Genomic DNA, 15,085 nt, shown 5'->3' with positions numbered 1-15,085 from the left:
TTTGTGTATTAAATATTAAATAACAAATATGATAACACTTGTTTGCTATAACTATTATTGCTTCATACATGCAATTAGAAAGATATCGCAAAATTTATAAAATCGATTTTATATAGATATTATATTTTTTTTAATATATTTTTTATTTTTATTATTTATTTTTTATTTTTATTTTTGTTTTTTATTCTTATTTTTATTTTATATATTTTATTTTTATTTTAATTTGTATCGAAATTTTATTATTTCATTATTCAGTTTTAACAAATCCACAGTGAAGTAAGTATATTAAAATTACTCTAAGCAATGCCTGTTGTGCTTCTATCATTAAGCACCCTGTTAAGTCCTTTTTAAAGCAGTTTTATCGGCCCGCATTTTATTACCTAAATAAGGCCGCAAATAATTCCCAAAAGTGTAACCGACAATGTTTGATTACTGGCGCGTCAGTCGTAGTCGTTCGCAATATTAAACCGTAGCAGTTAAGGATGTTTACACACCCACACGCTTCCAAATTAAGGAAAAAGGTTAGTTGAAACTGTGCTTATATGTCGGAATGTGAAATGTTCACCTATCTTATATCCTTCCCGAATTCTTTACCTTAAAGTTACAATGAAATTATTGACTTTAACTTTTTGACCTTTTTTGCCAATTGAATTTTTTTCATGTCATTACAAAGGATATACACAATAATGTTGATTTAAATGCAAAATTTTACAATTTTCTCTTGCGTACTTGAAACTACTAGGAAAAAAATTGTATAGTGAACTTATAAAAAATTGGTTCCATTGATCTCTTTATGTAAGAGTAAAGAATGCTGCAAAAGACCGAGGACAGCTTCAAGAGTCAATGAAAAAAGTAACTCTTATTTAAAGTTAACGAAAGAATACCTTTGCATTTGCTTCTTTGAAAGGTCATACGTTTGCAAAAAGATTCCAAAAATAAATTCAAAAATAAAAAAAGAGTACTTTTTTTTTAAGGAATTCTCTTATTTTACTTCAATTTATTTTCTGCATTTTTTGCATGCAATTACAGCGTTTTTTTCGCCTCAAACAAAAAATAAAGAATCTTTTTCGATCTCGTTTCCATTTTATTTATTTTAACTTTTATTTTATTAAATTTATTTTATTTTACGGATGTATAAGGACACCAATTTTAAAACACTTGCGGTACTTTTAAAAAGGTCAGCAATTTATTTTTTCAGAATAGCACAAGATCTTCGGAAACAAACTTGGGTTACATCAAATAAAACAGGATATTAGTTTTCAGTTAAAATGAAAATGTATAGTATTTCTACTTATTTGATATATAATATTGTGTTTTATTGAATTTTTTAAATACTTTGATATGCATAGTAAATTAATTTAACCCTTAAACCCAAGATAATATTACTCATATACATAAATCGTATCATGACAATAGCATGATTTCGTTGGTTGGTTGCATTGGCAGGCCATTAGATAGCTGCCATGTACCTCAATTAGCAATTTTGCGCCATTTTGCCACCACATTCCTTGCAAAAACCCTTAGTATTTAAGAGTAGAGACTAAATCCATCTCGTCAAATTTAGAAAATGTAATAGGTCTCTCGTCTTCACCGATGAACAGTTTGATAAACTGTTCAAGAAGTATCTTCCTAAAAATCTATTTCTTCTGAACGCCGAAGCTGAACTCCGTTCACATTGAAAATGTATAATGGTTTCTTTTTCCAGCGGGTTTCCACAACTTCTTCAGTGAGGATAGATAAAGAATATGCAGTTTCTCTGCGTAGGTTACTAAACACCCATGACCAGAGAGAACTGCAGTAAACCTTGTAATGTAGACGGGTCTCTTTTGATGAGTTCAGAGTATCTAATTTCATTATAGGTAGGCCATGTTAACTTTAAAGTTGCACATGACTGACCAGAGACATGACCAATATACACCAATGACCAGAGACAACTGCAGCAAGCCTTGCTGTGTTTACGCGGTCTCTTTTGATGAGTTCAGAGGATCTAATTCATTATAGGTGGGTCATGTTAACCTGGAAGTTGCAAATGTCTGACCAGAGACATGATCAATGATCAGACATTGCTGCAGTAAGCCTTGCAGTGTTCACGCGGTCTCTCTTGATGAGTTCATACAATATCTCAGAGGATCTAATTTCATTATAGGTGGGCCATGTTAACCTGGAAGTTGCACATGACTTAAGTGTTTTCCATCTATTATTGGCAAGTTGAAGTAAGTAGAGATAAATACTTCTCTAAATGGCCTGTAGCGTAATATACACCGGTACCATCAGAAACACATCCAAGGAAGCACCACAGCGGACTAAACTTCCTATGTCCAGAAACCCAGATAAGGGTGAAGGGATAGCATTATTTAATAAATATAGTTAATAATCTTAGTAAATCATAAAATAAATTAAGCAATTTATTTCCAATAAAATGCATAGTCAAAACTGCTGAGTTGTTATTTGTTGATAATAATCCAGAGAAAAAGAAAATAAAATCCTGTTTCATCAAAAAAATCGTGTTCAATCAAAAAATTCCTGTTTCATGTAAGAACCAGCATAGCACATAACACCCAATTCAGGAGGATGATCAAAATATTTTTTCATATCATTGTTTTGTAAATTGGAACGAGATAGTATTAATTCAGTTTGCACATATTGCTATGTCAATTTCCCTGAAGGTTATTTGACTGTTATCCTGTCACTGCCACAAAGAGTAAAATAAATAACGTTTTTCAGAAAAATAAAAAAAATATTACAGAAAAACAAGAAGAAGCAGAAATTTTGTCGAAAAGAAGTGCTCAGAAAAAACTTAATTACATTTTTCTGTTTGCTTTTCCACAACATTTATAATTTTTTCATTTCATAACTCTCAGTTGCCACGAAAACCATCCACTTTAATTATTATCCTTTTGAATTTACCATACAATGCCAGACATTTTCATATTATTTTTCTTTACATACTTTTTTTTTGTTTTTTTTTTTGTATTATTTCAACTACAAGTGCTGACATCCTTGCGTACACACCGAACTGTACTCCTTGAGAGGAGTTCATAATTTTCTCATTTTACTTCTTACTTATAATTTTCTTACTTCATAAGAGTACTATTCTTCTGTTAATTTTAATTCATTTACCCAACATTCTTATATTAAATTATACGTATAAGTTTGTTGGTACCCCTTATCTGATCGAACTAACACAGCTGTTATCCTTGAAAACGTAGCTTTATTTATAGCGTTTTTAATTGACTGATCTGGATTCAATCTAGATTTCCTTTCGTTCTGTTAAATTTTATTACCCAATCGAACGTCTTTCGATGAAATCGCAATTTACCTGCCATGTATTTTAAAACTGGCAATAAGTATATCTAGAATGTTGTAAATTAATCTCAAGTTTAATACATTTCGCTACAAATTAACCAATGGAAAATGAAAATTACACTAATGCTGTTTTCGATTGGTAAATCTGGATTTAATCTAGATTTACTCTAAATCTATCAAATTCTGTTATCCAATCGAACATTTTTAGAGTTATCTTATATTTTTGTAGTAGTATTAGTAGACATTTGTATATTTCAGAAATACATATATCAAATCAAATCATAGCTCACCTGTCAAATCATCTAAAACATCTGTTAATTTCAGAGTCTAATCTCGAGTGTTATACATTAATCTCGAGTGTTATATAGACTTACCAAACGAAAATGAAAATTACACTAAAAGTGCATATTAATTAAAAAAGTTACTCTAAATTTACCAATCGCACACGATATTAGCTTATAGCTTTATTTGGTTGTTTCACTTGCACTTGAATGGACAAATCGTGCTTTACATAGTGCTTCGTACGTTGATCACTACGGTACTTTTTGGGATCCTTCTAGCCTACATCTAAAAAAGCACTTATTCGGGTTGCCAGAAGAATCCATAACCAAACATATACAATATATTGTATATATAATATATTATATTATTTTGTAACATTTAATTTTATTATATTTTTTTCTACTTGATTAATAATCAATTTTACATTTTCACAATTTTGTTTTTATTTACAGAATCGACTTGCCGTTATACTAAGAGCGCTTGGACTGAATGTGATGCCAAAACCAATATGCGTTCCCGGACACTTACATTGAAGAAGGGCGAAGCCAATTGTTTACCCACCCGAACTATGCAAAAGAAATGCAAGAAAAGTAAGCCAAATACAATAAAATTGTAAATTTTATTTATAATTATTTTTAAAAAACTATATATCAAGTTAACACCCGCGGTCTTAATTATTAAATCGCCTGATGGCTACTCAACGGGCTTGATTCTGTATTATTTCAAATCTATTATTAACATATATAAACAATATATAATAAACGCGCATATATAAGTAAAGTATATATACAAAAGTTATATATTAACTTAAATAGCGAGGTTTCGAAAGTATTGAACAACAAAAATTATTTTTATATTATTTTAATGAATTGAATTTTTGACTGACCATACGGCTATTTCGAGTATTGCCAAATACCCATCATAAGTCGTCTTGGAAATAAATTTTGTATTTCATTATTCGTAAATAATTTTTTGAGACTACAAGTACCAGGAATCTAGCTCGTGCCCTGTCAAATTTAAAGGTTAGAGTCAGCGCTCCTTAATCAACTGACCTAAAGCCGTACTTAAGCTTATGTTCGCACATTTTTCTAGAGTTTAGTTAGTTATCTGTGAAAGTATTATTAGCAAATATTTTTGTTAACAAATAATGAAATAATTATATTATTTAACTATTAAGTCATCACCGGCGACTATACAATCCATCTAGGACCTCAGCCTATTTAACAACAGTCTACCATTCTTCTCTGATTTTTACATTTTTTTTGCAATTTCTTATATTCTTTATTTCTAAGTCCTGCTGCACACTGTCTTTCCATCGTTTACTTGGTTGCACTCTTCTTCTGCTGGTTCCTACTTCGTTCTCATAAATCTTAAGTGGTGCTCTCATATCCGGCATTCTTATCACATATCTAACCCATCTTAATCGCTGGTTTTTCATCGATTTGTTGATTGTATCACCTTCAGTTAGGCGTTTGCGTCTGTGGTTGTGTCTTATGCAATACATCCTGTTTTCTTTCATGGGGCCAAACATTTTTCTAAATGTTTTCCTTTCCAACACTGCTATCTTGCCTGCTTCAGTTTCAGTTAATCTCTATGTCTCGCAGCCATATGTACCTTTTTGTACAATATGTACTGTTTTGTTTTCCGCAAAATATTATTAATTGTAATTAGTCGTTTTAATCCATAATTAAATATACATTAATCCATTTAATCCATTATTAAATAATAGAAATTAATAAATAACATATTTATTTATGTTAAGCATATGTTAAATGTAAATAAAAATATTTTATCTTCATTTTTTTGTTTGTTGAGTCCCATAAAAATTCTTTATTTAATACTTGTCAATTCATGGCTATAACGCTTTATCATTTAGTTCATCTTAATTTAATATATTTTGAGAAAATAATCCTTAATAATTTCTCATTGAATAGTTTCAAAACAAACCTAACTCAACTCAAACAATTTATCTTCTGAACATTATTTCTCATCCACACTTTAATATCCTTGCAGTTTATCTATTCATCATAATCTTACTTTATCTACTTTGTCACTCTTGTGACTTTGTTCAAAAAAAAGGGATTTAATTACTGCTTCAAGGTAAAAATTATACAAGAAATTCACAGACACATGAAGTGTATTCAAGTCTACATGAATGTGTATACTCAGTTCATACCTTTTTTGGGATATATTATCCTTTGTTGTCAACGCAGTTAAATAGGATCTAATGATGAACAAATGCATAAAATACCAAGAATAAAAAGTGATATAAAGACAAGCATCGAACCATAAAGAAATGGTAAACATGAAAATATTAAAATTTATGATGGTATTTTCCTGATGAATGACTTGGCATAGTCTTCACTCATATAAATGTGAGTATGCATAGTCAGTTGCACATATACAATATGAAGGCATGATACTACATATATAGTATGAGTATATTTGATATTATACACACTTTTAAAATATCTAAGCAGCTTTTATAAACGAATTTTTAAAGGAAATTAAAAGTAGCCTCAAGGTAATAAATTTGGTTTTCAATAGAGAAATACGTCAACAAACGTAAAAACAAAATCTATCTACAGTTGGTATATATATGTGTGTACACACATGCTTGAGAATATTTGTATTGCGGTAGATATAAGAACTTTTAAAATGTACTCATATTTTTGAAACTTAAAAATATCTTAAAAAATAATAACATAAAATGTCATTTTATAAAAACTTATGAGATGCTTCCGTGAAGTAAAGAGAAAACTTTTAATAAAAGGCGTGTCTTGCACTTGCTTGCCATCCTTGTATCCTTCAACCTGTCATTGTTAGTATATGCTTTTGTGTTCCCTCAGATGTCATACTCGCATATGTGAAAATTAAATTGTATTAGTTTTTAATAATATATGAACATTTTCTAATTTTTACAAAAATAACACAAATAAAAATTTTTCTACATTTTGGCAAAAATTATTGCAAATTCATACATGAGAGAGCACAGAATTTAATAGATTTTATTTCTGCAAAAATTCTCATGAAACTACTTTGGCAACTGTACCAAGTTCTATAGTTTTTTTTCGTAACTATTGTTATCTTTATGAATCTGTGATGACCTGCTCCATGTGTCATTTAATGGAGAATTTTTGGAAAAGTACACCTGACAACGAACTCTTAAACTTAAATTTTGATAAAATCTAAATAAATTTAATATCATAGGAAATATTTTCTACTAAAGTAAATATTTTTATCAATGCAAAATAAATTTATAAAATTTAATATATCTTTGCACCCTTACTTTTTTTACTGGCATAAAAATGATCACTCAAAATAAGCAACTTATTTGATAGTATTCCAAGTGCTCCCAGGTGCACAATAGCTCAAGCTGATCCCAGTGCATATAGGTCTTAACCTAACCTATAAACCTTTACCAACTATTGCCACCATACCAAGTGCTCAAAAAGTATCTATATTTATTTATCATTAAAAATATCTTATTTAATTTAATCTACAAGAGTTGTAAAAGTCATTGTACAAGAGTTAAAGACAATTAAAATAATATTTAACTACACTTAACAGTCAGCCGCTGTAATCCAGAGTTTAAACTTGTTGTGCCACTTGATGCAATGCGACGTTGCATCTCAACTGAACCGTTCGGAACTATATTTTGCCTTCATTTCCGTTTGGATGCGCACACTAATTGCTGTCACCAACACTATTTTCGTTCAATCCTTGGTGAAAAAAAAAAAATTCAACTTCCTTCAATACTTTTAAATTCTTCTATATCAACCAAGGAAAACTGTAGGCGTTTCCAACCCACACATCAAGAATAACTCGACTTTGTGGCAACGTTGGACTTGCATATAAAATTAAAAATAGCTGTTTACACAGCATTGCATTTTTCACTGCACATACTCGTACAAACAGACAGACATGATTTTCTGCAAACGTATTACCGACAAGCCTGCATTTTTTCTCACACGCAAATACCAACACACAAGTGACTTTAAGCATTAAAGTGACTTTAAGCAAACTTTTACTTAGTTTATTTAATTCATTTAAATATGAAAGGAAATGCGCCATTTTGTGCGGATATTTACTGAATATGACATTGTTCTTGGCTTCTTTATAATAATTCTACTTTTTTTTATATAACTTTATCTCATTTTTATTTGACTGCACTACGAAACGGAAACGGAAAATATGTGGTTTAAAAGTGAGAGCAAAATAATTATTTAACGTGAACAATTAAATTTCAAAAATTAAAATAAAAAATTCTTTTAAATCAAACTTGTTACATTTATATTTACATATATGCTATATAAATATATACCTTCATATGAATGTTGTACGTGCACTTATACTTCATCTATCTGCTTCAACAAGAGGCAAAAGTCAAGTGACTGCAGTGTCGTGTACTACCCAGCATATTTAATCAAATTAATTAGAGCAAAAATTCGAGAAATTCGAAAATTAAGCAAAAAAATAAAAATTGTTTAAAAATGAGGTTATTTCCTTTAATGAAATTGATATTACTTTACCTTAATTAGCACAATTTCATTTGCGTAAAATGGTTACACATGGCGTATGAGTGAAGTTAAAAAATAATTTTGTAAAATGCTACAAAGTTATATATTAAAGAAAAAAAATAATTACTTTAAATATGCTAATAAAAATCATTATTAGGATATTAAGGTATTTGAAAATAGTAATAAGGAGCTGCAATTATCTTTTTAAAATAAGAAATAAGACCTCGTTTCCGAGAAAGAAACGTTATGAGAATAATACTTTGAATAATTTTACAGAAGGAAGAATTTATTTCAAAAATAAATGTTATTTTATTTGAAAAATTATAAATAAATTTTATTTAATTTTAAAAATAAATTTTATTTATTACTAGCGAACCCGACAGACTTCGTTCTGTCAAAAATATTTGGAATGTGGTAGTTTTTTGTTCCTAACTATTTTATAGTCGGGGCAAAAAATCTCCTGAACAGAACAGTCAGCCTGGTGTATGGGGTTCAGCTCGGGTGACCAAAGTATCTTCTCTTCCAAGAACTTTGGTCACCCTTCTGGAATCCACTAAAAAACCCCGACATTCCAGTCTGCCATCGGGTTTCAAACTAAGAGGCGAACTTAGGGTTCAAACCTGATTGAAAAATAATCTAAAGGGACAGTGGAAACCTAAAGGTGACAAATATATAAAAAGTGGGTGGCTCGCTTGGATAGTAGACATAATGATCTGCAAAGGAAGTCATGGGGATTTAATGAAGATACCTACAATAATCAACAACTTATTACAACACACGAACTCATCTATTCTGGTTATGTTCTTGTCTTCTTATATGTAAAAATGAATCAAAAAATGTGTTGGTAAGCGCATAACTCAACAAAGATTAGACCAATTTCAAATTAGCAATAATTCGATTTTTTTTCTTGTCGTAAAAACAATCCTTGTACTTCAACGAACATTTAAAAAATAAAATTGACCAAATTGGTCCAGGCGTTGTTGAGTTATGCGCTTACAAACACATTTTGCGATTCATTTTTATATATAAGATGTATTAAATTTCATTATATTTTAGAAATAAATTAATCCTTCAAAGTTCAAACCTGAACACCATTTTAAAAAAATTTACTTTTAATCGTTTTAAATTTTAATTTTTTAAGGGTGTTCACAGTTTAATACAACTAAGACTAATATGTTCAATAGAATTGAAATATATCAGACAATAATAAGAAGAAGGAGGATAAAATGGAGGATAAATTATCGTTTTTCTTCAAATTAATAAAGAGGTTTTTTGAATAGTAGTAAACCACAACAACAAAAATTCATTTTATATTATTTTAATTAATTAAATTTTTGGCTGTCCGTACAGCTGTTTCGAGTACTGCCAAATACCCACCAACAGTGGTTTTGGAAACAATTCTTGTATTTAATAATTCGTAAATAATTTTTTTGAGACTGCAAGTACCAGGAATCGAACTCATGCCCTGCCAAATTCGAAGCTTAAGGTCAGCGCGCCTTAACCAACTAACCCAAAGCCATACTTCTCTTTTATGTTTGCGAATTTTTCTGTAGTTTTATTAATTTGCTGTGAAGCTTTTATTAACAAATTCACTTGCTATGTTTATATTAGAACAAAATCATAAATCAGCTGTAGAATAATTATAAATATGAAAATGCAGTAAAGTAATGTCATCTTCCACTTTATGGGTTAGAGAAGAACAACTTAAGTTAAAATATCTTTGTTGATTTCTCAGTATTGAGCTTCAATAATAGGACAATCAAAAACAACGATCTATAAAATCCGTTATACGTCTTTCACTATTACGTTTTTATCAAGGTACCATTAAGTAACTCAAACATTATACATTTAAGACTCAAATCTCAGTCTAAATCACAATCCGTTAGCTTAAGCAAATATTATACTTCATTTTTTTTTTTTTTCATAATGAGTTATGGATAAAATAATCAACTACCTTTAATCTCGTAAATAACTATAGATATATAATTGTCATAAAGTTTCGTTAAGGTTCCAAAAGTATCCAAAATTTTCATTAAATTTCCATAGTATCATAATAAAAAGAGTCCATTTATAAAGAATTATTAAAGCCGTAAATTTACATATTTTCTTGTCCTTTTTTCTACAATTATTATTATTATTTTTATTATTATTATTATTATGTACACTCTGTGATATGCAAATTTATTTCAATAGCAATTTTATTTCAATTCAGCAAAATTCCAGAGAACTCAATGAAACGAATATTGCTCATTACTGTGAGATATTCAAGTGAAATGTGATAAAAATTTAACTTCATTAATCTGCACAATTTGACGTGTATTTTCGATACTTCGTTCCCGCCTTTTTACATTTGTTCATTTAAAAGAAATTAAATTCTGTAAGAAATATTCATTTAAAGGCAATCTCTTGAGAAAATCCATTGTAGTAAATAATTTAATGGAAATTTAAAACTTTTGCTCATAGCAAAAATGATTTTTCGCATATAAAGCACATTAAAAACGCATCGAAATATATGAATAAGTCGAGATTTTTTTTTAAGGGACATCACGATTCCGTACCATTAAGTTCGTAAACAGATTGAAGTTCTTCAAAAAATTTCGGTATATAAAATTACTGTTTAACACTACATGTATCCGGATGGCATTTCCAGTAACATAGAAAACCACTCTCTATTATAAATCATAATTAAAAAGTTAGTAATTATTTATTCCTTTTTGATTTCATATAGACAATTTTAAATATATTTCAACAATAATCAACAGGTGTAAGTTATTAACATATCCTTACATTCTTTTTAGTATATATTTAATAACTAAAATATTTTATTTTTCTTTGTGGTATAATGCTTTATGCACCGTCAGACCTATCCCAAAATTCCCTAATATATTTGTATGTAGTATACGGAATAAAACACCTCTTCTTTGGAGAGAGGGGGCGAAACCGCTTTCGCAATACTTCGAAGAGGCTGTTTTTTATGATGGCATTTCAAGCCATAGTCTTTTGATTTTCGATTAGCATCAGAGCCCCACCACTCCAGAACTTGTTACTGATTTTCCTTTCTAGGTCTAATTTCTATCTTGGTTACCAGAGAAATGTAGATTAAGGGAGAGAGAGATGTAAAGTGTGGGAGACCGTTACAAAGTGTGGTAGAGAGATGCAGATTATGTGAGATATATGTAGAGCGTAGGAGAAAGATGTAAAGTGTGGGAGAGAAACGCAGATTCAGGGAGAGAGATGCAGAGGTATAGAGTGTGGGGGACAGATACAGATTGTGGTAGAGAAATCCAAATTGTGGGAGATGTAGAGTGTGGGAGAGAAATACGGAGTGTGGTAGAGAGATGCAGATTGAGGGAAAAAGATGTAGAATATAGGGTGTGGAAAACAGACACAGAGTGTGGTAAAGAGATGTGGAGTGTTACAAAGAGAAAAATAATATGAGAGATATGGAGTTAGCAGGAGATAAAACTAGAAAAAGAGACGAATTTTATAAAAAAAAAATAGTATTCAAATTTGCTACCAAGACGATAAAGATATTTACTTCGATAAAGATAGTACTTCTCTTTAACTTTAATACAATCAATATTTGTCGATGTATCTACAGTTTGTTCATTAGCTTTCATTGTTAAAAATTTTATTTGTTTTAAAAGTACATAATATGCCCGGACAATGTAATCTCTACTTGTCCATATTTTGATCCATTATATTCTAATCTATTCTAAATACTTCTAAACTTGTAAGGTAGCACAGTACAATGTTACCACTTACAGAAAAAGAAAATAGTCTTAGAGGTTTTATGCAGAACCTTCAATTACAAAATCCAAGTATTTTTTCCAGATTATGTACCCATATTCTTATGCCGATGATTAAAGTTATATTTTTGTAGAGGCTGTGACTAATAAAAGACATATTTATGAAATTTTAGAAAATCTGTAGATTTCATTGCTTAAAAAGATTTTCCAGTCCCTTTAGTTTGAATTATCATTGCTAAATTCAGATCAGTGATTCGCATAGAGCACACATAATTGGAAAGGAAACAAAATTGTATGGCAAAGCATCAAAGGTTATTTAAAATCTGTTTTTATTTTCTGAAATATAAAATAATATTTATGAATAGCATTTTTAAAATGCATAAAATCTACCAAATTTGGTAAATACATTTATTCAAATATTTCACTTATTAATTGAATATGTATACGCAAAAAAGGATATAAAAGGATACGTAAATAAACGTAAAATATGTGCATTCCCGTTTATGGCCAAATGAAATTTCACGCTTTTGCACTAATTTCCGCACCAGAAATTTTGAACTATTAAACGCATGCTGAGCGGTTGTGGGTCACCGGTTGTCGGATTGTCGGGTTGTCGGATGGTCGGATGGTCGGGTTGTGGATTGTGGGCATGTAAAATTATTTTATTAAATTAAAAAGTTACTCAAGTTTGCTCGTACATAAAATAATTAACTTTATTTAATTAAATGCAGAAATGTTTTTAATTTTTTTATTTAGAATTATTTTTTTTATTTTTTGTTTTGTTAATGCCATAACACATATTTTCATATTTTTTTCTCTGTAATTTAATTTTTATGAAATTTGTTTTGTCAGCGTGTCGTTATGAAAAAGGATCTTGGTCTGAGTGCAACAGCAACGGTCAAATGACACGACAGGATAAATTGAAATCAACAGGCAACGCTGCTGACTCCAGCTGTGTAGCTGTGCGGGACGTAAACAAGAAATGTAATCCTGGCGGTGCTAACAAACAGGCTGGCAAAGCCAATAAGGAACGCAAAAACAAGGATAAAGGTGAGTTCAACGAATTTGTATAACGAGTTTTAGAAAATTTTTGAAATATTACTTGTTGGCCTTTGACTTCAACCATTTAATTTAATTAATTTTGTTACAAATTAAGTTTATCCTGTTTTGGCTAATTAAAATTCCAAAAATGCTGAGTAGTTTTATTAAGGATTAAATATGATATAATCTAATATAATTTTGAATACGATGCAACATTTGTGGAATTTTTGTTTAGAGATTCATTTACATATATACTAAGTAAGCTAATTTTTATCAAAAATTCTAGTAAATTTTATATCATAAGCCTTCTGCTTTAAAACTCAACAAACTAACCTTTCTTTTAGTTTCGATGATAAATATCATCAGTCGTTTATCATATATCAATTATGATCATTAAAAATTTCATGTTTGATTTTCACTACTAGTTATTAATGAAGATATGATGTTAATGATGATATAAGTTTAATTATTTTCAGTTAGTAGCTCTGAACTTTCACGTTTAATATCCTAAGTATTTGATTACTTTCAATTTTCTATTACAATTTTCTTTAATTATCTAAAAATGTTTGATATCATGTTTCCACAGCAGCTAAAACTATTTATGTTATAATACATTCACACTGTCTCATTTGCGCACTTGCTTATTTATATTAATGTGTGAACGTTCACATTATATTGAGCTCATTTATGCAGCTGATAAAACTTTTATAAACTGCACTTTATAATATATCACACAAAAAAATTAAATATATTATTATTATATTAAGTCATTTATAATTATTTTATATATCAATTCAATTAACACAATAATAATATTACATATTCAATTAATAAAAACAAAAATTTTATTAAATAATTTCTTCCTCAGTGCCTTTGTTTACAGCTCAGCTGTTGCTTGTTTACATTTTATATACAAAACATATGACAAAGATTTCAAATTTTGATAATTTCCCTTATGGGAAAGGTCTATATTCGACATCTCAAACGAGTTGTTTTATTTATATTTAGCTCATTTATATAAAGCCTCTTATATGGTAAATTATCCTCATTAGCGTCCTTAATGAACAAAACTGCCTAAATGAGACCAGTGGAAACGTGGCATGAGGGAAAAAGTCTTGTGAGTTACTGAATATATAATTTCAAAAGTATAACTGATTTAGATTTCTTCAAATTTTCGGCATAACCATGATTATGGTAATAAGAGGTGTAACAAAAATTATTATAAACCAAAAAAGATTTTTTTTAAAATGTAAGCTAAAGAAATATAGGAAACAAATCTTTTAAAATGTAGTATATTAGTACAATGAGTCAAAAAATGTAACTACAAGTTGAGCTAATTGCTCCTTAGTCAACTTCATCGTATTTTACTTAATGACAGCTTAAGAATATTACATTGCATACAATTGAACAAACCCATTTGCACCTCAGTTTTTTGAAATATGTTTTGTCCATGATGGAATTGGAATTCAAGAATCTCATAGCGCTATATTTCTCTCAAGACGAATCTACCTTCTGACATTCTTCCTCCCCTATTCTCAATTTACAAAATATGCTACAAATTATCATAAAATATTATTAAAAAAAAAAATTTTTTCTGTTTTTCAGCAAACCGTCGTACTCAAGCTTCTCCAGCCTAAACTATGTTCGTCGATTTAGGCGATCAATGGATGGTGTAGCAGTTATCAACGAATTAGTTATAAATAAAATGCATTAGATTAAGAAATTGAAATAATTTTTAATAAAGTTTACAAACTCAAAAAGATCAAATTATCAACAACATTTAAAACAAAATGAAAATATAAATTTTATGTAAGGAATTATTTGAATCACAAAAATTTTTACTACAACTTAATGAACTTAGTATTAAGCTTATAATGTAAATTTAAGAGAAAAACATTTTAAAATTTATAAAAACTTGATTTTATTTAAATAAATAAATTTTTTTTAAATCCAATTAATTTTCTATCCACAGGTCATTTACACAACGCATCATTTAATGCGACCAGATATGAGTAAATTAGTATTACCAACGAACTTAGGTTTGCTTAAAAATAGCTCAGCTACTTGAATCAAATAAATAACTAATTCTGGAATGATCTAAAGTATTATTAAATTAAAATTTTAATTTCTGTATTTTTTTATGAACTTACTTTAAAGTGTGTGTCCTATAACTTCTAAAACTCTTGT

General features: G+C 29.0%; 1 protein-coding gene across 1 annotated transcript in view; it reads left to right on the top strand.

The window, feature by feature from the left end:
• The window catches only part of LOC119667605, a 17,786-nt gene extending 2,938 nt beyond the window's left edge, over positions 1-14,848 (top strand). The window contains exons 2-4 of the mRNA XM_038076907.1: positions 4,041-4,178; positions 12,710-12,907; positions 14,504-14,848. Coding sequence (XP_037932835.1) covers positions 4,041-4,178; positions 12,710-12,907; positions 14,504-14,535 — 368 coding nt within the window. The 3' untranslated portion in view covers positions 14,536-14,848. The remainder of the gene's footprint in view (positions 1-4,040; positions 4,179-12,709; positions 12,908-14,503) is intronic.
• Positions 14,849-15,085: the final 237 nt, after the last annotated feature.

The sequence above is a fragment of the Teleopsis dalmanni genome, chromosome 1 (assembly GCF_002237135.1).
Source record: "Teleopsis dalmanni isolate 2A chromosome 1, ASM223713v2, whole genome shotgun sequence".
In the NCBI taxonomy this organism is placed as follows: domain Eukaryota; kingdom Metazoa; phylum Arthropoda; class Insecta; order Diptera; family Diopsidae; genus Teleopsis; species Teleopsis dalmanni.
The sequence above is the reverse complement of the archived record's forward strand: the minus strand, read 5'-3'. Positions and strand labels throughout refer to the sequence as shown.